The sequence below is a fragment of the Ostrea edulis genome, chromosome 1 (genome assembly GCF_947568905.1).
Source record: "Ostrea edulis chromosome 1, xbOstEdul1.1, whole genome shotgun sequence".
Classification (NCBI taxonomy): domain Eukaryota; kingdom Metazoa; phylum Mollusca; class Bivalvia; order Ostreida; family Ostreidae; genus Ostrea; species Ostrea edulis.
The window spans coordinates 47,651,203-47,674,326 of NC_079164.1; the positions used below are offsets into that span (position 1 = coordinate 47,651,203).

Sequence of the window (23,124 nt, forward strand, 5' to 3'; positions counted from 1 at the left end):
TATTTCATAAACAAATTAAAAGGTGATCAGACCTTTTTCATGCATTTTTTATGAAGGTAAAATAACATTTATGTACCTTACATTTTGATTGATAGTGAATGTATGAATATTTTCATTTTCTATACATTCATTTTCTGTTGATGTGTGTTGGAGGGGCATACTCTAGCAATTTTTAAACTTCACCATGTACCAAATATTAAGAGAAATAATATTAATAAACAATCAAATTCTCTGAAAATCCTATTCATTGATATAGTGTTTCTATTGAGCATCACCGGAAATATTCTAATATTTGATTAATTCATTGATTTTTAAAGCAATATTTTTCAATTAAAAAACAAACAACAAATCAATATACTAGATCTAGATGCATCACGATTTGATTAGACAACTTCTGGTTTGGTCTGAGGTAGTCTGTTTTTATCCAGTAGATAGTGTGCCCCGCGGGGGTATTAGTCCCGAAAGGAGAGTTTTAGTTATAATTATTATTCATTATTATCATCATTAGTAGTAGTAGCATTGCATAAGAAATACACAAAGTTTAAAACAATAATCACTAAATGTTGACCTTTACTGCTATTAGCACGCTCCAGTCATATTTGATCACTGATATTCTTACGCGGTTAAAAAACACAGTTTTCATTTGGAATTGTCAATGTTACGTTTAATGTAAAGAACATTTTATACTATTTTCAAAAATATGTCATTCCATATTGACATTGATTCTTAAAAAGTACGTATATTATATAAGAACTATTTCTTTCAATGAAGTGTAAGTGTGAGTGTTATGCGGTCAATGGAGGATACCAAACAGTGTCGAGAGCCGAAAGATTTCCAATCACACCATGCACTTCAGCAGTTATGAGAAGTAGACGTTGCCACGGAAGAAAATGTCGAGTAAACTGATTCCTGCAATATGTGCCTGGGGTTTGACGGTTGGGACCACAGCTCTCTTCTTTGTTTTCGTGTATGTTTGAAAAAATTAATTTTCCGGGGTTTTGAAATATTTTGCTAGGTATCTGAATGAACATCATCATGAGGCACATGGTAATCGGATTGATCTAATAGAAGAAACTTGTTTTCTCTCCTCTGTTAATATACTGATATGTTTTAAACATTGAAGGCCATACGCTATGCGCGACGTTTCTCAAGAATATATAATTTTTCGTGACATTTCACGCATATTCACTTGCATTCTATCTCGTTTCTACAAAAAACAAACAAACAAAAAAAACATTGGGGTGTATTACCACGTCAGTTTTAGATTTAGGATATTTTGATAGATCTGGTTGTTGCAAGTGAAAATGTGAAGTCAGCTCTTATGTACTACATAAATTGTATAAATAGACTTGTAGCAAAGGAGAGCAAAACGTTTGAAACAATCGGGTATTAAACCCGGTACCCTTGCATTACTAGTTAGGTAATCTAACCATTGAGTTACCAAGGCCGATAAACAAACTATGTTAATATTGCTACAATATAAATTTAAACCATCTTTGGAAATTGTACAAGAACTCTTCATATCAAGGAGATGAAAAAATAATTTTAGAGAAAATGTTCGAAATGTTGCGTATGTCAATATGTGCAATGGTGTGACCATTGGACCGAGCGAAGCAAAAAAACTGTTATGATATCATAATAATTGTACAATTCATTTTGAACGAATTGAGTGTTTAGATTACAAATTGTTCATCGAGAGTCTTTGAATGAGGGGTACCAGTTCATTAGAACGTGTATATAGATAGTAGGGGTGAATCGATATATCGAAATGTACCGGTACAGGGTTCGAAATTAACTTTTTCAAGCACTAGTCCGTCCAGTACATCATATTAAATGATCTTCATTTAATGAAACCAAACACATCACAGTTGCAAACAATTCAATTTCTGACACCTGCAGAATAAAAAGAGACCACCATATTTTATTTCGCATTCAATATCTTCAGAAGTATACAACATTAACCTCCGAGTTAATCCTTTTATAAACGTCCATAAGTGCGTTCGAGATCGACGTTCCTGTTGTTTTGGTGCTCAGATCTTAGAGTCACAGGAGTTCGAAATTTTATCAATAAAGTTAATAAAATTCACTCGATTGACCAAGTCATGAGCTATAGTGTTATGAACTACTGTGTTAGAGTCATGAATGATGAGAACATGTGCGCACAAACGTGCATGTTCTCAGACCACACTACTTGCAATTCTTACACCTAGAACACGTTCTCGTGATGTGTACTCGGCGTTCGGAATCAGCAGGAATTTGACAATTTGTGCACGTGCGAAGAACGGCGGTCTCGAACGCACTCCATGTGTTTGGAAGATCAGGCTGTCATAGTCATGCAAACACTTGACCATGCAGGTAATCAGCCATAAGTACAAACATCTAAGAGACTCAGACAAATCTTGCTAAAAATCTTTACCAATTGAAGATTGATTTCCGGATTTTCACTAGTCCGTACGGACTAGTGCTATAGAGAGTTCACTAGTCCGACACGTTGTTTACTAGTCTCAGACTTACGGACATGAGTTAATTTCAAACCCTGCGGTATACGCCTGTCCAGCGATATACGATACAGTGTTTCTACGATACGATATAATTTCGGGGTTAAAAATAGCCCTTTTAATAGTCGGGATCGAAGTTCATAATTTAAACATGGCTTCTAACAGGAACACGATTCCTCAGACTTTAATCCCCGCTTTTACATTGTGACATTGGAGTTTCCTCAGACTTTAATTGTCATTGTTTGTTTTGTTATGAAATAAAAGATATTAAACCACTTAATTTTTTTTTAAATTTTGATATTTTACTTCAGAAAATGCTTAACTACCTTGTATATCCAATATATCGAATATTGCATCAGAAAATATCGTATCGGAAAATCTTGAGCAATACACACCCCTAATAGATAGAAAAATAGATAAATGGATGAATGTAAAAATGTCTCAAATTCTCTAGATCTAACTTGTAGATGAAGACCCAAAAAATTTAACCTTAAATTTTTACTTAGTCATAAATATCTTGTTTTAAACAAATGAAATGAAGTGCTTGAAAGACAGCAATGTGTTGATTTGAATCTTAGGAAGATTATCTGCCATGCCATCCTCCAGTTATTTCCCTACCCCATCTTGCCACACCAGTTTTTATATTAATTTAACTTGATGTCAGATCAGATTTGGTAGTTTTCCTTCCTTCCCTTTTCCCATATGTACTGTAATCAGATATTGCTTATACATCAGTGTGCACCAAAACATTTTTTCAACACTAGCATGAATTAGATGGTTCAGACTACTGTATTGACAAAATTTTACTAACCCAAATCACTTTACTAGTCTCTGGAATCAATAACATAACAGTTTAATTTCAGTCATTCAGAATTATTTAATAAGGTTCGTATTTCATCCCCTTTTCATCGTTCACCCATCTTTCCATTCTGTTTGAATTCCCGCGTATGTTTAAATTCATAATGTCTCATTGTTTTGACAGCAGAAGAAGGGTTTCTTTGCTTCAACCAGTCTAGGTAAAAAACTTTTCAAGCTACTAGCCCGGTCGGGCTAGTAATGTAAAATTTACTAGCCCAGAAAAAAAATTTACTAGTCCAAAATCAAAACAGTTTATTAAAGCAAATTTAACTTACAAATACAAAAAAAATGTTTCCGTATAGTAAGAATGAAAACAAGAACAAATGAAAAACTTCAGTCATACTCCACTTCATATAATATTAAATTTCTGTCAATTTCAGATTCAAGCAACTCATTTTCAGTCTCCTCCTCATCATCTTACATTTTTCATAATACGTACACAACATTTTATTTTTTTCAACGTCAAATTTTAGCTATGGACTGTTCAAGGTCCATGATTGAACAAATCCACTCTTTCTCTTTGACTCGTATCTTTCTTCCACACTTCGTTTTTCCCACTCGCCATGACATCAGGAGAGCGACTTGTGTAGGTGCCATACGATTCGTACCCGGACCTTTCTCTTTCGTACCTGAAACATTTCGTACCCCTTTTCAGCGTATTAGAGTTTGACATTAAAGGTATAAAATAGTTTGGACTTGATAAACTGGCAAGCAAACTCAGCCAATCAAATAATGTTATTACACGAGGTGTTTACAGATTTTTGATATATGTACAGGGTGATCCAAAACATATGTTACACTTTTAAACTGTTATAAAATTTTAATACCTTAAGTTACAATTATGAAATTTACAACATATATCAAAAAGGATTTGAATTTTTTGTCAATGCATACATTTGTCACAGCTTCCTTGTTAATCAACAAAAACTTTCTTCGGAATAATATATGTCATTTTACAACATATGTTCCAAATGACGTCTCTTTGTCTTTAACATTATTTGAACACGATTTCTGAAGTTTTTTACCACAGCTTTACATGTATCAACAGGGATTGATCTTATTTATCGTGTAATTGCTGTTTTTAAGTCTTTTGTTGTTTCTCTGGAAGGAGAGTACACTATGTCTTTTAGATAACCCCACAAGAAGAAATCAAGGGGGTTCAGATCGGGGGAGTGCGGTGGCCAAACATTTTCGGTACGATAAGAAATGCATTGATCACCAAACGTGTTGTCAAGCCACTGAAGAACACAACCTGAAGTGTATGGCGTAACACCGTCCTGTTGAAACCACACATTATCGAAATTTACAACTTTTCGTCTAAGAGCTGGTAGAAATTTTGATTTTATTAACTTTAAGTGTCGTTCAGAATTTACCGTCACTGCATCGCCTTCGGCGTCTTCGAAGAAAAAAGGGCCAATTATTCCGCTTGAATTTAATGCAGCCCATACAGTAACTTTCTCACAGTGAAGAGGTTTTTCCACATAAAAATTGGGTTTCGTCGAACCCCAGAATCTAAAATTCTGTTTATTGACAACATTATTAAGATGGAAGTGGGCCTCATCGGAAAACCATATGGCATGTGTAAAATTTGCAGAGTCGGGTCTACTTAAAATCCAATGGGCAAACTCTAAACGACTTCTAATGTCTGTCTCTTTTAAATGCTGCATCACACTTATCTTGTATGGAATCAATTTTAAATCAAATTTGAGCATTCTATGAATACTAGATTTGCTAACGGTGTCATTCAGTTCATGCAATACCCGTCTAACTGATTTCTGTGGAGTTTCAGTAATAACTCTATCAATGGCATCAATGTTCTCTTTGGTACGGGCACTCCTTGGTCTCCCAATACCAGAATTGCGTCTTGTGTCATTTGTGGTGCCTTTAAATTCAAACTCCCTCACAAGTCTGTAAATTAGCATTCTGTTGAGCACTTGTTTTCTCATGGTTCTAATGACTAAAGTAGCAGATTTACACTCATAGTAAAGTTTGACAATTTCTGCCAGCTGTTCACATGAAGGTTCCATCTTGAAAATGAGATGACGTCATTATGACGTCATAATTAACTGACTATTTAACAGAATTTCCTGAAATTTTGTCAAATAAATTTGATATTAATACACTAGATGTTGACAAAATATCTTTGTAATTGCTTTTGTTTTGATAACGTTATAGATGATTAAAAGTGTAACGCATGTTTTGGGACACCCTGTATATGTTCTTTTAAAGAAAAATTTATACTAGTCCAATTGGGCTAGTGCAGGGAAAAATCAACTAGTCCGACAGAAATTTTACTAGAAATTGGGCACCGGTCTAGCGTTTTACGCCCAGACTGTTCAGCTTTTATTTCCTCTTCCCTGGTTGCATTTGTTGGTTTAAAAGTGATATGCAACGACAAAGCCTTTGTTGATTTAAAACTGATACGCAACGACAAAGCCTTTGTTGGTTTAAAACTAATACACAATGACAAAGCCATAATAATATGGATCTGCCTTGTCAATCCTGAAGTGAATGTCACCTTTGAGTCTCTTATTACTCGGCTTAACATCAGAAACATCGCTGATGTTATTAAGACATGTAAACTGAGATGGTTAGGCCATGTTGAATGGTACAGGTTGGATATCACAGGTTCATTCATTGAATGTCACTGGATATCGAGCTCCACTGACCAGATAGACCAAAGCTGACATGGGATGAGATAGTAAAACGAGACCTAGAGTCTACAGGATTGGATAGGATCATTCCACTGTATTGCCATGTATAGAAAAACAAACTTCGACCTCAACAGGACAGCCAGGCCTCACCTTTGCAAAGGGATTGATTTGGCCTGGATAATCAAATTGGATGATGATGAAACCATTTTAACATGGTGGCTGGAAATAATAAATAAAACATGGATGGAGATCAACCAGAATAAGATCACTAAGAAAGTTGTAAATGTATATGATCATCAACACATAATCAAAGATTTATTTTTCTGTGTATTGTAAAGAATTCAACAGTAACAAGAGAAAACAGTGGAAATTCTACTAGTTATATTGGGCTAGTGCTGACCTACATTGTATCAACCCAAATGAAATTTCACTAGTATTGGTGCACACTGGTACATCATGTACATATATTGAATTATGTGGTGGTTCATGTGTTTAGGGAATTCATAATAATAATGCCCTTTATACATACAAGATTGCACAATTACCTACATGAACTAGTTTACATTGTTGTCCTCATTATTGTAGCTGTCCTGCCTTGATAGACATTTCCATGACATACACATTAGCGATTCCAATATACGAGGGCATTCTGTCGCTGTTCGTTGTACTCAACTTTGGACTTGCTACTTTTATGGATCCGGGATATTATCCAAGAGGTAATTTTTATTATTTTGACATAGTTAATGTTTCTAACAAAAAGATAGCGTATTTTAATGGCTCTGAGTAAGGCAGAGTTTTTAACTCCTTGAAATAAAAGAGTAGAGAGCATATTGTGTTTTGTCTGTCTGCAACTGCATCTTTGTTTTCAAGTTATGTTCTTTGCAAGATACTTTTTAAAAAAATTGTGAAACAAACGATGGCTATTTTTAAGTCAGGTATAGAAAATATAGCATTAACTCTGAAGATTTACTGATTATTTTACTGCTAGATAAAAGTAATGTGTCAAGGTACTATTTGTTGATTTTGAATTTAGCCATTGGACATAGAGTTAACATGCACATTTTCTTACATTAAATGTTGAGTTCTTAATAATATGTACTTGTGACCTAGAATTATTATAAATGCCTTCTTGGGAATGTCTAGGTATTTCTTATTTTAAAGCACACGAAGATGAAGTAAAAGATGATGATTTTCGAGCGCCATTGTACAAGCCGGTGGAAATAAATGGCATAGCTGTTAGAATGAAGTGGTGCACTACTTGTCAGTTCTACAGACCACCCAGATGTTCTCATTGTAGTGTGTGCAATAAGTGCATAGAGGTAGGAGCAACACACAGTACATAGCTGTAGACAAAACTAACATCTGATAATAGGGCTGAAATGATATAAACACCCCTGATATGATACAAATTCAGCACATATTACACAGCTGTATAGACTAAATCAACATATCAGCTTTTGATGAAATGATGTAATTCCACCCCACAGTCGAAACCGGTCTACCAAATAAATCTAACAATAAGTACAATTTACAAAAAAATTAGTAAATGAATTTTTATTCATTCTCAACGGTTGAGAATGTCGATTTATGAATGACTAAAAGGTTTACTACTGTAGTTATGTAAGACATTGAAATTGTAGATTTATGAATGACTAGAAAGTTTACTGCTATTTATGATAACAATCTTTCTTTTAACCCCCCCCCCCCCCCTCCAAACCCAGCTTTAATGGTAAACACTGAATAGTAATTTTGTAAAGTTCTCCATATGTAAAACCAAATAATTTCCTCACAGCAATGCGAAAAGCAACTGGAACATTTTTTTTCTCGCATTGTTGTATTCGTCCAGGATTCATTCACTGCCAATTTAATGAGATTTTTATTTTAAGCCCATCTTTTATATTTTAGGGTGCTACTGATGAATTTTATGTGTATCAAAGTGGTCCGAAATGAGCAAAAAAGTATTGTAAGAACCCACAAGTTTTCTTTCCATTACACTGCATTGACAATGAAAAAAAAGTAATGAACGCTGAACTGACCCCCCTCCCCCCTAAAAAAAAACCAACCCACAAATCAAACAAAACAAGAACTGTAATGAATCTTTAAGCCTTATTTGATTACACATTGTTTGTTTACAAATGATTGATATCAGATTCTGCATATTATTTATTATAATTTGTGTAGTTTTTATTTCATCTGAGCTTAAAGTTCAAGTGAACTTTTCTGATCAGTTTCTCTATTGTATTATCTGTAAACTTTTCAAATTTTAGCTTCTTGAGAACCACTAGGTCGATTTCGTCCAAACTGCACAAATCATCCTTGGGTGTATTGGGAGTAGTCTCTTAAGTGAAAGACTACACTTCTTTCCATGGATTTTTGCAGTAGTCAAAATGTGATTGGTTGTATTAAAAGATTTTCACAAACATTTCTATTGCACTAGAAAGGCCAAAACATGCATGAAAACTTCCCTATATAATGAAGATTGGAGTTTGCTCAAACCACAACTTGCCAGGGCCACAGTTAAATTTTAACATAGCAATATTGGAAAAATCTTTTTTAAGAACCATGGGTGTACAATGTGTCCCAAAAAATTGCAAGCATCGTTGTGCATATATTCAAGATTTTAAGTTTAACATAGGAATAAATTGGAACAGTCTGCATATCTCACACACAGTGGTGGATGCAGAGTTCTCAAAATCTACTTCCTGTTTATTTTACTAGTCCATATAATTCAATATCCTGTCACATATGACTGGTCCAAACGAATTTTTGATGACTAAACTTTCGGAGGTATATATTTTAGAAACTGTAGATTAAATTTTTATATGGGGAAAAAGTAATTCCTCAGATAAGCAATGTGGCCGATGGGTCTCTCATTTAAAATTTCTATTTTTTTGACTCGGTGATTCTATGTTATTATGATTTTAAATCAACATTCATTTTCTGTTTCAGACATTCGATCACCATTGTCCATGGGTGAACAACTGTATAGGACGAAGGAACTATAGATTTTTTTTTCTTTTCTTGTGTTCATTATGCATTCACATGATCAGTGTTTTCTCATTCTGCTTGGTGTATGTGCTTAGACACAAAGATAATCTGAAAACTGTTGGCAATATTGTAGCGTATCCTTTTTATTGTGAATCACATTAATATTAATGTAAAGAATCAATTCAGGGTAACAGAAGAAAAAACCTATTGGGTTGGATTTGGTATTAGTCTTTACAAAAAGCATATCCAAATTCATTCTAATTTATGACTTTAGGCCAAACAAATGCAAGTTATTTTTGACACATTGCAATGTCCTTATAGGTATGGGGATATTATAGGAGGAAACTTTTGATAGGTCTCTTACTACGATGTACAGCATGATACATGTATTGTTTACGCATTTTAAGTTTGTTATTTCCAAATGATTATCTTTTTGTAACTTTAATCCTGCATATTTGGCATAGAACATCGCCAATACACACATTTACCCCAGCAACGAAATACACCTGTTCTTCAGTATTTCTTCAACAACAGAAATCTTTCCCCAGGAGCTTCTCGATTGACCAAAGCAATTTTTACTTGGCATGGTTTTATATGTGGCATATGTATTTTAGTCGGGTCACAGAATGAATAATTCTTATTCTCGGAACAAAGTCTGCCACCTCGAGATATATAGTTCCACTTGATTGTGTGTGCCTTGGATTTACAAAGAATGAACATGCATTTTTAACTAAGTTATTGAAGGAAAATATAACAAAAATTTGTACAAAATATTTTATAAAAAGTGTTAAAAAGGTGAAATTAGAAAAAATATGTGAAAATATGGCATGAGGTGGATTCGAACCATGACAAAAAGGAACCACTGCATACTTTGACAGTGGTGTAGCTTACTGAGCTACACTAACTTATAGAATTGAGGCAGTAAGTGTATGAATATGAACCAAATTATCAGAAAACAGGTTCCCTAATTTTTTGTGTATTTCAATTGAATCCCAAGGTATGGGTGTTTTGTTTGTTTTTTAAAAAAAATCCTATTGGATATTGTTTTAAAGTTTGCAACCTATCAAAATATCAATTTCATTCGGGATCTGTCTGCCCTGAAGGACTTTAAGGCCAAAATTCATGTGGTACTGAAGTGGGGAAAACACTGTTTAGGTAAACTTTGAAGGTTGATTTCAACATAGTAAATAATAAGTTTTAGGTTGAAATTGTAAATTTGAAGGATTGAAACATAAATTTGACCAAAAGATAAAAACCAATGAAAGTTGATATCACAATGCAATTTTTTCCTGAAAATTGTTTTCCCTAATACTTTTACTCAGAAATATCCTTTCTTAAAAGTTGTTAGGCTAGATTTTAGTCATGCTTGATGAAGGTAATTGTAGGCAGGTACATCTGTTTCAGTATATTGGAATCCTTAATGAATTTCAGATTAATTGATATGATAATTATTGGATTACTATTATTTCCTGTGTCGGGATTGACTGGCTTTCACATTGTGTTGGTGTCGAGGGGGAGAACTACAAATGAACAGGTCAGGATGTCCCAAGGACACAGCAAATAAAAAAAATATATAGATGTAAATGTCAACAATATTTATAGCAGTATTAAGATTTACAAACATGTATAATAGATTTATAAGATTTAATCCAGATTTATTTATTGAATAGTAAATTTTATCTTATTTGAAGATGAATTAGTAAGGGTGAAATGCTGTGAATGTAGGAGAGTTAATAAGAGATAATGGATTGTAGGTGACAGGAAGGTTCAAAGGAGGACACAATCCTTTCACCAAAGGATGCTGTTTGAATTGTAAATATACAATATGTGGACCCATGTGGCCAAAGTAAGTAAAAAGTGTAATTATCATCCCAACCATGGACATGACTGAGGGCATTGAGTGCGTTTGACCTGTTTAAAGAGAAATAACACCAGAGAAATCTGATATCAGTCGTGAATACTGTAAACCAACGTTTATTTGCATTCGAGAATTTTACGAGGTTTCTGAGAACTTCATCATTGTGTATATTTCTCACATTGTACCAGCCCTTTAATATCTCTTGTATGTGTTTAAGATTATCTCGTTACAAAACTGACTGGCTTGAACTGGTTTATCACTGGTAAATTGCAAAAATAAAAGTTGATTTACAGTATGTTGATTCAAGATATTATTTATCTGTTGTAAATGCATTCAATCTAGATAATCCGGAATTTATTTTTTGTAGATTATCATTGTATGTGCCTAAACACAGAACATTGTCATTAGATGCTATTAAAGTGAAGTACACATCTGCCAACAAAGACATCAAGCTATACTCGGACGTCAGCACCAACGGTGTGAAGAGGAACATGGCAGTGGTCAACCAAAACGTAAGGCTGGGTGTCCGCCTTTTTCAGTTCCGGTTTTGTGTATGAATGTTGCCCTTTTATTAGAAAAATGAAAACTGTGTCTCTTCCATTTCATAGAAAATGAGATCAAAGCTTCAAACTTCTGCAGAGAAAGTTGTGAACCTTATTTTTGAATAATGGAATAAGACACAGTTTTTAAAATTTTGTGTGTATACGAGGTTAAAATCTATGTGTGAAATGGAAACTTGTCATGATTAACACATGCTGTTTAGGTATTATATTTTGAAAGTTATTTTTCCAAACTAATTCATAAAAATGAAATGGTGAAATAATATGAATTTGAGTAAAGTAGTTTTTACTTTCAGATATAGTGCTTTGTAAATGGTTTAGGACATTGATGTTTAAATATGACTATTGAGACGTGTATGACTAAGTTTGAATCTTACCTGGTCAGTGGTTTTATGTAACTGAACTATTATAAAATCTACATACAGTTTGTACTTCCATTTGAGAAAGGCTGTGTAATTGACAAAACGATAAAGAATTTGGCCTCTCATATGCAGAAAAGTTGCAGATCCATATGATCTTGAATAGCAAAATTAGAAGACATTTGTATCACAAACTGTTACTTTTTAAAATGTCAATCAGTTTTGTCTCACTGACAAAATATTCTGTATTTAAAGACAAAAATATATAATTGAAAACATGGTAAATTGAACATAGTATTACTTCAGAAAACATTTTTTTTTTACTGAGAATTTATTTTTCATAGCAAATACTGAAGTAGAGAAACCCAATAAATAACTTTCAGGAAAACACATCCAGAAAACTACAAACGCTTAACAGCAAGTTTCCATCTCATTGTAGCTATTGTTTAATGGAATTTTGTTACACGTGGCCATTATATGCTGCTTGTTACATTTAATAATTGTTTAACTTCAGCTTCAGTCCTGTTTTGTTTTTAAATGGATTGGTGGTCTAAATGTTTTCATCTTGCAATATTTATAGGTGTACTTATATTTTCCCCTCAAAGCATGTTTTATATTTAATTTATGTTTGCTACGTGAATGTTCAGATAACAGAACTAATCAACCATTCATTTTATAGCTGAAGATGATCTGGGTAATACTAGACAGAATGGTGCTGAAATTAAGATTGGCCATTCAGAACCTTGTATCACTTGTTATTAGAGGCATTTACTATTATCTTTTATATACTCATGAAATTTCATTAACTGTATATCTTCTGTATATGCTTATGAATGATATATATATATCAAACATAATCAGACATACCCTAGTCTTTCATATTTATAGAAGTTTGTCTCCCTTTATTGGTAGCCAGATTTCATGTAAATTTATACATTTATATTTTGTTTAAGATTTGTTTAATGTCGTAGTGAAGGGACAAGAAGAGAAACATGATGAGCAACTAATAAATATTGTTGGAGAAATTTGGCACTAATCATTTGGCATTGGTTTGGGAAAGCAGTGTTCTCAGGCAATTTACCCCTGCTGTACAGCCATAAGCAGTCTTCAACATTAATGCAGATATCCATGGAATAATTAATACTGCTTGTCAAATGATATTGTTATCTTCTAAATCTAATTGCAAATGGAAAAAAAAAAAAATAATGACCTGCAAAATATATTGATATTTATTTGAAACTTTCCAAGTGTTAAGTATCCTAAATGAATTGTGTGGTTTTTCGGGTATGATATTGAATTATCTCCTTTGTGTATAGAGTTTTAATGGCACCACTATTTCATTTCTTTTCATCTTTTTTTTTTTTTTTATCTTCAATTCCTTTTAAACAAGTTTTACATATTCCAAATTTTTCAAATACATGATAGTAATAGGTACCAAAAATTCAAAATACTTCCCATAGAATTAGACCAATTGCTGTTTGGAGATAATTAAGAAACTATATATAAATCTTGAATTATTCCAAAGTGAAGTTATGTGAATAAAATTTGAGGAGAATGGCAGATCAGAAAATAGGCTGGATAGAGATAAAATGCACATTAATGTTGAGCTCTGTAAGGGGAAATTACTTCTCATACATCGAGGAATATAAGGGAAAAGGTGTCATCTACTGTTGGAAATATGAGATGGATTGCATCTTTTCTCTTACACCCCTCGATGTGCCTAATTTATACATGTGTCAGCATACTGATATATCATGTATAACCTATGTATGTGGCAGGTTGGTCTTGGTTTTCCTCTCTTTGTGGATGTGCACAGTTACTTCCCCTGATCACCATAGCATCTGTCCGTAGTCGACCACTAGCTAGTTTTTATGTTGCCTGCGAAGCAAGACTCGTTATAAGGGTTGCACTGTTTCATCTGAAATGATTTAGACAAAACTTTCTCACTTTTTACTTTAATTATATGATGAATGTTGCAGTCGCAGGCAGCACCTGTTTCGTGGATCATGCTAATCATGACTTATTACGTGGGAGTTGGACTATTCCATATACTGTCACTGCACCATGTTTAATATTCACAGATTTCCTTGAAGACTGTGAAACTGAAATCATTAATGTTTTTAAGTTTATTAGATTGTTTTTCAATATTTACAAAAAATTTTTGTTCTTTTTACAAACAAACTTATATTTAGCTCACTTTGAATATAAAATGAGCTTTATGTGATCAAAGTTGATCTTGTATGTCTATCTCTGTGTGTACGGCAGAAATGTTTGAACTTCTTCTCTAGAACTGACTTCATGCAAATTTGGCAAATCCTGAAATGTTTTATAGTGAGGGTTACTATATTTCAACTTTGAACATCATAGGAAATTTACAAATCCCTAAATGTTTTTCCTAAGGTATTTTATATTTGTATTAATTACAAAGTAAACAATATATATATGCATCCATTTTGTTTGTTTGTTTCAAGTGTCCTTAAGAACACTGAAACATGGATATTCATGTTCTATGGAACCATCATGATATGATATTTAGGACAAATGATGAGTTAAGATCAGAATGTCACAATTTGGATCAAAATTTAGGATCTTCATTTTTCAATTAGTGAAGACTTGTAGGTTGATTTAGGTGAGCAATGTGGCCCATGAGCCCCACTGTTTTCCAATGTGACATACATGGAATAGCTCCCAGCTACAGCTACGATATCAAAATATTCATCTGAATGTGGCAATCATCAAAGTTGAGAGGGTGTTGATTGCTTGTAGAAATGAATCAATTTAGCTGCTGCATTTGTTTGATTTTCACTGCTTAATAAACCACAAGGTCACACTTTGCTTCTATACATAACAGTATTGCGAATTAAGTGGTAAAAAAAAAGTGACGTGTTTGTTTGCATGCTGACTCTCTTATTTTACGAAGAATTGTATGTGTGTACCGTTTTGCACACATCATGTAATGGCCACTACAACAAAGCCCCCGATATTGATATCTGTTGGGGATAAGACATGTATAGGTTTTATTCTTTTATTTTTACCAAAAATAATGGGCCCTTATTAGTATTAATATGAGCATGAATCAATGTATCATTATGCTCTCCGAAAAGTTTTGGGGGAGCATACAGTCTAAACCTTTCATCACAAATTGATCATAATTGATCACAAATGCTCCTTGAGACAAGGACATCAGGAACAAGGTGTCTCGAGGTCAATTAGGAAAGGTCAAGGTCACTCAAAACATAAAAAAACATCCTTATTTCAACACTTGTTGAATAGGTATTGAGCATATATCATGCAAATAAGTAATAGGCAAATGACTTTCAGACAAAGGTCACTCAAGGTCATTTTGTAAAGGTCAGTGTTAATCAACATATACCTTATACATGTATATATAAAAAGAACCTCCATTTCAACAACATTTCAACAGTTATTGATCATTAAGTAAGTCATTCGTCACATGAAGCAGTTCATTGGTTAGATGCAGTTCAGGAAGCATCCATCAGTTATACTGATATTCTTGTGAAACATCCATTTGTTGAATTTTGGGTATCAGGGGCTTTTGTAAGTTTAAAAAGTCACTACAGCTCATTTTCCACATCTTTTAAAATTGTTTGTTTTTCAAACAGGTATAAATAAGATAATAGCAATCATATCAATACTGGCAATTTTGAACAATTTAGATACATCAGTTTGCTCCCACATGTGTCTGAATACTGAAAGGAGGAGGCTAATTTTTTGTACAAGCTGTCAAAAAATATAAATTTTGTTATAAAACTAGAATTTTCAACTTTAGAAATGTATTATTTTCACGAAGTTCATACCTTCAACTATGCAACAAAATTTTAGAAAGTTGTAGTAAAATATTCATTTCATGAGTTTTGTGCAAATTGAGCTGTCGTGTCTCTTTAGAGTTGTAATTAATGCTAGGCAACACAAAATGTTATATGGATATCCCAAATTAACTACTTGCCTTAATTTTCATACTGCCAAGTGAGTTGTTCAGCCATGCAAACAAAATAACTCCTTACCTTGGCTGGGAGTCGCTCAGTCATGTAAACAAACAACTTTATCTCATGATTCAAGACTTTGAATAACATTGCTTTGGTAGGATATGTATAACTTTTTATTTTAAAAAAAATTCATTATTAACAAACATTCCATTCTCAAAGTGTCCATTCTCTTTCTACACGCAGTAAAAATTTCATAGTATTTATACAAATCTACATTAACGGTGAAAAATTCAGAAATATATGACTAATACAAGTCTTATTAAATATAGGTAACAAATTTTGTATTGCTTTGCTTGTTTAATTATTTTTTTTGCATGCTTTTTTACTGATATCCTTACTCATATAGTTTGTTTAAGAATAAAGTGATACATGTGTTTTCATCATTTGAAGGGGAAAATAGAAAGAAGAAAAAAATCATTGTAAATACAACTATAGAAAAACGTTTTGTCTCGGCTCTACTTTTTTTGTATGCAATCCCTATAATTTCAGTCTTAAAGTAGACAATAAATGAAATTTTAAGAAACATTGGTTAGAGTAAAATCATACATATATACATTTGCTTTTTATCCTTATTTATCGCACACCTTTGAAATGTGATGTAGCAATATTTGAGTTTTACATTTTTTTTTATTTCTCCATGCATGTCATCTAGTCGCAGTATACTGGAAATTTTTTGTAACCCTTATGATGATAATTTTGTCTTTATTTCATGCAATTTTACCTCGTTGCAAATTTGCCTTGTGTCATTGTCAGCCCAAAGGACACTTGTGGGGTCATTGTTAATTTACTCAAAATTCCTAATAAATGGGACAATTGTTAAACACCCTTTGTATTTTTTAAGGGGAAATTTGTCTGAAAGATGAAATTCCAGACATTCAGACCTATGTTATTTATCTGTCTGACTGGATAGGTCAGATGTTCATTTTTAGACCAGATTTGCCCCCAATTTGAATTTGCCCCAAGAAAAAATGAAAGAGTGAAAATTAATCAGGAGCAAAAATTTAGCAGTATTCAGATATATTTTGCTATTTAACTCTAAATAATGAGCAATCTCAAATATTACTACATGCATATAATTGTATATCAAGCTATTCTTAGAGCTTCTTAGAATGCCTATTTAGGGTTAGGTGCTTACTTTTAACTGTCTGTGATAAAGTGCTAGTGTTTTACAAAATTTAAACTCCATTATGATTGAAAGCACAGACACCTGCCAGTCAGGTATTTTTTCTTCAAGATAATGCAATAGCACTTTGTCTTTCTTTTGAGCTGTGGAATTTTCAAAGATTTAGAATATATAGTTTACTCCACTTATATTGAAGTAGCTTGTATTAAACTACATGTTATATTGAAGTAAAAATAAACCTCCAATGACAATATTTATATAGTTCAATATATCAGGAGTAGACTGTAGTAACAAACGAGACTGAATGCTTTGAGAATTCCCCATTGTGAGGCACTAACCTCTCTGTGTGTTTTTCTGGCTCTCTTGCAGGGTGTAACCACGATTCTGTAGTCGGCACATAGGTAACAAGTGTAATATCGCATGGCATACCTCGCAACCTAATACATTCTCATAATCGACCACCAGTCCTAATCAACTGATATTGCCATATGTTGTGATGTCATAGCATCAGTATCGTAACTGAAATTGTCTCCCCTTTTATTCGTTGTGTAGGCCCCTCGCACTCCACTTCTGTTGGATCACCAAGACGACCTACATAGCCAGGGAAGTAGCCAATCAACAGGCTCAGAAATCCATGATTATCGGCGGTCTGATTCTTATACAAATCTTTTTGACACTTCACAGTCTCAGCCTGTTTCCTCCATGTCCAGTAATCATCATGTTGATAAAGCATGTCGTGGACCACCTGTTATTCATCAGCCTCATATAGAACAATCACCACAGAGAGGCCGGAGGGGTAAACAACAGGATGGCCATGCACCCATGGCTCTTCCTGAGGAATCCCTAATGGGGTCGCCTTCAAAATTTTCTCCACCTCCCAGAAACATATTAAATAGTCCAGGTGTAGATAGAAGTATGAATATCCAATCACGCCAAGAGACTGGACGTTCACAACCTCAGTATCGGTCGCGAGAATCTCCAGGGTACAACAAATCTCCACACTATAGTCAGCAAAATGGACACCGTCGAGAGCGGACGTCCAGTGCTGAGGGCTCTTTAGACAGTGTAGACCGGAGACCCCTAATGAATTCCTCTGTGTCCTCTGGATACAACTCCAGGTCATATGATGTTTCCCCTGTAGGGAGGAGTCGGACTCTACCAAGCAATCAGGGGGGGTTCTTTGACGATGATCCAAGAACCGCCAAGAGACCCATGTCTTTTGTTAAGGCACTAGAAGTGAGTCAGTTAGTAGAACAAAATCAGCAGGGGATGAAGAACTCTAATGCTCAAAGCAGGAAACCCCCACTGCACTTGCAGGGGACCCAACACCACAAACAGAAAAGTAGGCACAGAGAGGGCAAGAAAAAGACCGTGTACGACACAAGCTTTGAAGTTTCTGTCTAAAGATGTGATATATACCTTTTTTTATCTTAATTTTATGTTTGTTTTTCATTTATTGAAGAAGAGGAAGTGGAGTTTAATGTATGTGTATGTTCGAATGCTGATGTGTCTGAAGAGTCTGTTATCATCATGTGACCTAGTCTCAGTCCCAATGTCCTCCAGTAAGGATCATGTTTCGCCCGTTTTTAATTGGATTATCTGTATTTTGTTGTATCATATTGTAACCATGTCCATTTTAGAGTGAAATATTATTGCAAGTATTTTATGAAGCGATTTTAAAATGGTATATTAGTGTTTGGAAGTGCTTCCTTTGTTTATGAATTAACACTTGCTACATACATGTCTATGTTATGTGGACCAAAGTGCATTATGACATAATACATGCTCTAAAGGCATCATTAAATTTGGGGGGAAAAATCTGTCAGAGAAAATTAAGATGAGTGATACACTATTGACTGTTTATCTTGTGTGGAGTACTGTGGGGCCATTCTCATTGTGAATTCACTACAAGGCTCGCTTAGCAGCCATGTTGTGGTAGTGGGGAAAACTTTAGTGGTAGAGAGAATATATTAAAGGTTGTGTGCTGTGTTTATTTTTGTAGATGAATCAATTTTAAAAATGTGATGTGTGTTTTAAGTGCAGTCTTGTACAAATTTTAAACATACTGTTTTATTAATTTCTAGAGATACAGATGCCGTTAACAAATGTTTGCTGTGCAGTTGTATGTAGGTATGCAATGCCATCTGGGGGTAAACTTGAACCAGACACATGTACCTAGACCATCCCATTTACATTGCCATTGTCTAATTGCATAGTCAAAGTTTTGCAGGGGATTTCTTTACTTATACAGGCCTATTATAGAATCAGAAATAATCATGTTCATCAAAATTACAAAGTTATGTGAAAGCAATTAAGATTTATTAAAAAAAATTTGTTTTATCTTTTAGTTTGATTTTATCAGATTAGTCAAAATGTTTTACCAGAGAAGCAAGTGGAAAGAAGTTTTATAATTTTGCTCATGATCTCATAATTTGGAAATTGTTATATCAGATGAGTTACTATAGAATAGATTGTTGATGGAGTGTCTGCATCTTGGAGAAGGTAAAGAGATAATTTTCATAACACATATACCATTTGATTATCATTTAAGTGGGAACATCAATCTCTATTAGTAGCTGGTTTTTATCATGGCAAATAGACAACAGTCTTGGTAGTTAATACAGTAGGCCAGGTCTTCTCTGTGAGGGATTTCATTTTAGATTCGGGCAGTTATGTGAATATGTTGACGTGTTGAAATATGTTATACATGTAATACAAAAACCGCATTGAAATGCATTTTTGAATATTGATATATTATACATTATCCTTATAATGTAGTGCATGGTATCTTTTCCATGATTTCCCTCTTTTTGTGCTGTTTGGTTATTTAAACAATGAAATGTGTTTTTGTTGTCATTATTTGGGATGCCTTATATGAAATGGGTATTTTCTGCAGGTGGAAATTTTTGCAATACGGTCAGTAAGAGGTACCAAATTATATTTTGCGTTTTCATTTTCTGCAGTTGTATTATCCCTATCTATACCTATATGCATCAATATATGATTTTTGCGATTGTAATTTTTGTGAATTTTTCATATCCACAAAAAATGGACAATTGCAAAAAATACCCATTATACGGTATCACTGATGCCAGCATTTATAAGATGCAGATTAGTGCATCATGCAAATTTTCTGACATAGTTGTGACCACCATTTCTCCCAATAATGACAACAAAACCACAATTAATTGTTTATATTTACATCAAATCAGCTGACAACTAAATGTGTTTTTGGTCTGTAACCACGAATGTTATTGACTTGTAAACTTAAAAATCTACAACAGAGTTGGTATAGAAGAAATATGTTGAATGTAAATATTTCGAAATATTCTATTTTGGACAACGTAGTAATTGTATACATATCAGACATATTAAAAAAGTGATAAACTTGAATACCCAACTTTTCCTGCAAATATTTACTTTATTGAAATATATTGTGAAATAAAAATTCTAACAATGCTCACCAACCCTTTTGATTTCACAATTAGATTAAGATCCTGGAGAAATTCAGTTGCTGTCCTTTATTCCCTTGCTTTTGTTTATCATGTCAATGTGTATCAACAACACAGATCTTGTGTTAATGAAGTCTAAGAAAAACATCCATATCTACAGTACTGTTTAGACAAAGAAATTGTGACTGGATGATCGAGAATAGAGATTGTCTCTGGATGACTGAGAATATAGAAATTGTCATGTGTGTTCAGTTCCCTTTGCAAGAATCTGAAGTCAATAAAAGGGATGTTAATTAAATTTCCATAATGTGGTCATACATGTAGCTGGCAAAACAACATAAAAGGATGGTCATGTAAATTAGCACCTAATATGAAACGTTGAAGGATAGTCCAACTTTGCCACTGTAAACTACCACGTTTTTCATCAGTGTCTTGATTTAATATGGCATATAGTTGTCTGAAGTGTTTTATATTTTAGCTCTCGTTGCATTGAAAAAAAAATATTGCATGAAGAGAATGCATTTAACAAACATTCATTTTTAAAAATAAACAAAATGGCAGGTTGAATATTGTATGCCAAAATCTGTATGTACTTAATCCTTGTATACTGTACCCGAAGAATCTATAGTAGGTTGGAGCATAGGTACAATTAATGGAGCCCATTTTCATGTTGCTATGCATGTACATATTGGGGCGGTACATGTCATGTTAATACTATTTAAGATGGTGGGTTACCACCATAAAATTCTACATTCCTGATAGTAGAAAATTAGTAGTTTTTCATACAAAATATATTATGTGAGCAATTGAAATTTTTTTATCATGTTTGTATAATTTGCAATCAAATTTGAAGTTTGATGTGGAGTATATGACCTAGAAAATTTGAAGCAATATGTTAGTATAGTTTTCAAAATTCATCAAATTTTTGGAAAGAAAGACAGCAGTGTTTTAAATGGTTGGAAATTGTCTTGAATAGTGAAATTTCCCCTTGACATTGTGATTTTCTGTCTGTAACTTAGAATAGTTCAAACCACTGAGAAACGGAGAAGCTGCTCCTCTGATTCCTGATGATGCATGTATTGTGTTGCTGCTGCTCACTCGCAAACATTGGTGTGCTTGGACTATTTATTGGTGTTGAGCAGATGCATCTGTCAACTGGCTTGTTTTATACTTTTAACAAGGGTATTATCACAATGTTGTTTTATACAGATGTAATAATAAATATTTATGTAACACTTACTCTACTGTTTGTAATCATTAAATGATTGTCAAGTTAATTACACAGATCATCATGTTATATATTGGTCTCTTAGACATGATGTCATGGTGATAAAAACAAGCTATTGTAATTCACTGGTAGTTGCTGATGATTATCAAATCATAATTTTTTTTAATGCTTTGTTGCATTTAGGATCTCTAGTAAAATAAATTTACAAACATTTGTTGGGTCACCTGATCAAGTCACTCGTCTGTCATGCATTTTCTTATAACTACCATTTATTCCAATTCATTTCAAATTTGTTATGAAGCATCTTAATGACAATGGGGAATATCTGGGGCCTTTGGGGCAGGGCAAATGCTGCTAAAAATTGACCAATCCTCTCTACAACCACAGATTTGTGAGAAAAACTAAATGCATAGTGGTAGAGCAGGAAGGCCTCCACCAAAAATTGTAAATTTTGTCATCCCCAAGGTAGATATTGACAATAGGACGGGGACAAACGTGGTGAATATATATATATAGTGATTGTATAAAACATTTTAACATCTTCTATAATGCTATCGATACTGAATTGAAACTAAATAGATATATTTAGAAGGAGCAGGTAGTTCTTTAACAAAATTGTAAAAATCATGATCCCAGGGGGTTGGATTTTAGTTCCAGGGTGGGGCCAAAATGATTGTAGTAAAAATTGGTGGAGTACTGTAATTGTAAATAATTTTGCTTCTGAATTTTCACTTTACATTAGATAAATGTATACCTTTGTACCAGAATACAAAAAATAGTATCCTCTTGCAATTTATACGATATCAAAAACATTTTCTTTAAAACTTGCAATTTATTTCAAGCATTGCCTTCTGGTGTTATTTCACTCTGGTGACTGATAAAGCCTGTGCATGTGGGCCTCTTGTTTTATAAATTGAAAATCATTTCTAATGGCCATAAGATTTGGTCATATTTAAAATTGGGATAAGTTCATACTATACACAAAGGTTAATTATAAACATCGATGTGTCATAACTTATTTTGTATTAAAGTTATTTGACCATTTTATGTAGTAGTAAATGTATCAAGCCATACCTATTTGGTGCAAATGTAATGATCTATTAGTAGTTGGGGCTATATGGACTGGATACAGGCCTGGGTTGTTCAGTGGTTAGAGCACTATACTAGTAATGGAAGGGTCCTGGGTTCGATTCCCGGTCCAGCTGAAGATTTTCACCTCTTCTATACTATACGGTTTGTGCTGTTGACCACCCCTGCACTGCAGGTTGTCCTCCCAAGGGCGAAAAGATTCTGGGTTGTGTGTCTTTGAGGGCGAAGACAGATTAAAAGAGGGAGGAATGTAGTAGTTAGGGCTATACGGACCATGGATATCGGCATCGTAGCTTACTGGTTAGAGCACCTGATTAGTAATGCAGGGATCCCAAGTTCGATTCCTGGTCCAGCCAAAGATTTTCTACTTTCCTATACTACAGATTAATATGATTAGATGATGTGTTGTAACCCAGAACCAGTGTCAAGATTTAGGTCACAAATATAAGA

General features: G+C 33.6%; 1 protein-coding gene across 3 annotated transcripts; it reads left to right on the top strand.

Annotated features, from left to right (window-relative positions):
• The first annotated feature begins 595 nt into the window (after positions 1 to 595).
• Positions 596 to 21,596, top strand: LOC125652123 (palmitoyltransferase ZDHHC8B-like). Of its 3 annotated transcripts, none has more exons than XM_048881094.2 (8): positions 596 to 967; positions 6,596 to 6,726; positions 7,172 to 7,329; positions 8,960 to 9,132; positions 10,430 to 10,532; positions 10,753 to 10,844; positions 11,224 to 11,368; positions 17,458 to 21,596. In XM_048881094.2, the coding sequence occupies exons 1-8, from the start codon at positions 891 to 893 to the stop codon at positions 18,307 to 18,309; spliced, it is 1,731 nt and encodes a 576-aa protein (XP_048737051.1). In that variant the 5' UTR covers positions 596 to 890; the 3' UTR covers positions 18,310 to 21,596. The 3 variants fall into 3 exon arrangements, with proteins under 3 accessions (XP_048737051.1, XP_048737070.1, XP_048737061.1); XM_048881113.2 differs by having other exon boundaries at positions 760 to 967; positions 17,590 to 21,596; XM_048881104.2 differs by having other exon boundaries at positions 783 to 935.
• Positions 21,597 to 23,124: the final 1,528 nt, after the last annotated feature.

Bases quoted from the DNA above. Each gene is read 5' to 3' on its own strand.
- LOC125652123 (XM_048881094.2), top strand. From the start codon at position 891: ATGTCGAGTAAACTGATTCCTGCAATATGTGCCTGGGGTTTGACGGTT. The intron at 9,133-10,429 runs GTATCCTTTTTA...AATGAATTTCAG, and splicing joins ACTGTTGGCAATATTGTAGC to ATTAATTGATATGATAATTA. The intron at 10,533-10,752 runs GTCAGGATGTCC...AATGGATTGTAG, and splicing joins GGAGAACTACAAATGAACAG to GTGACAGGAAGGTTCAAAGG.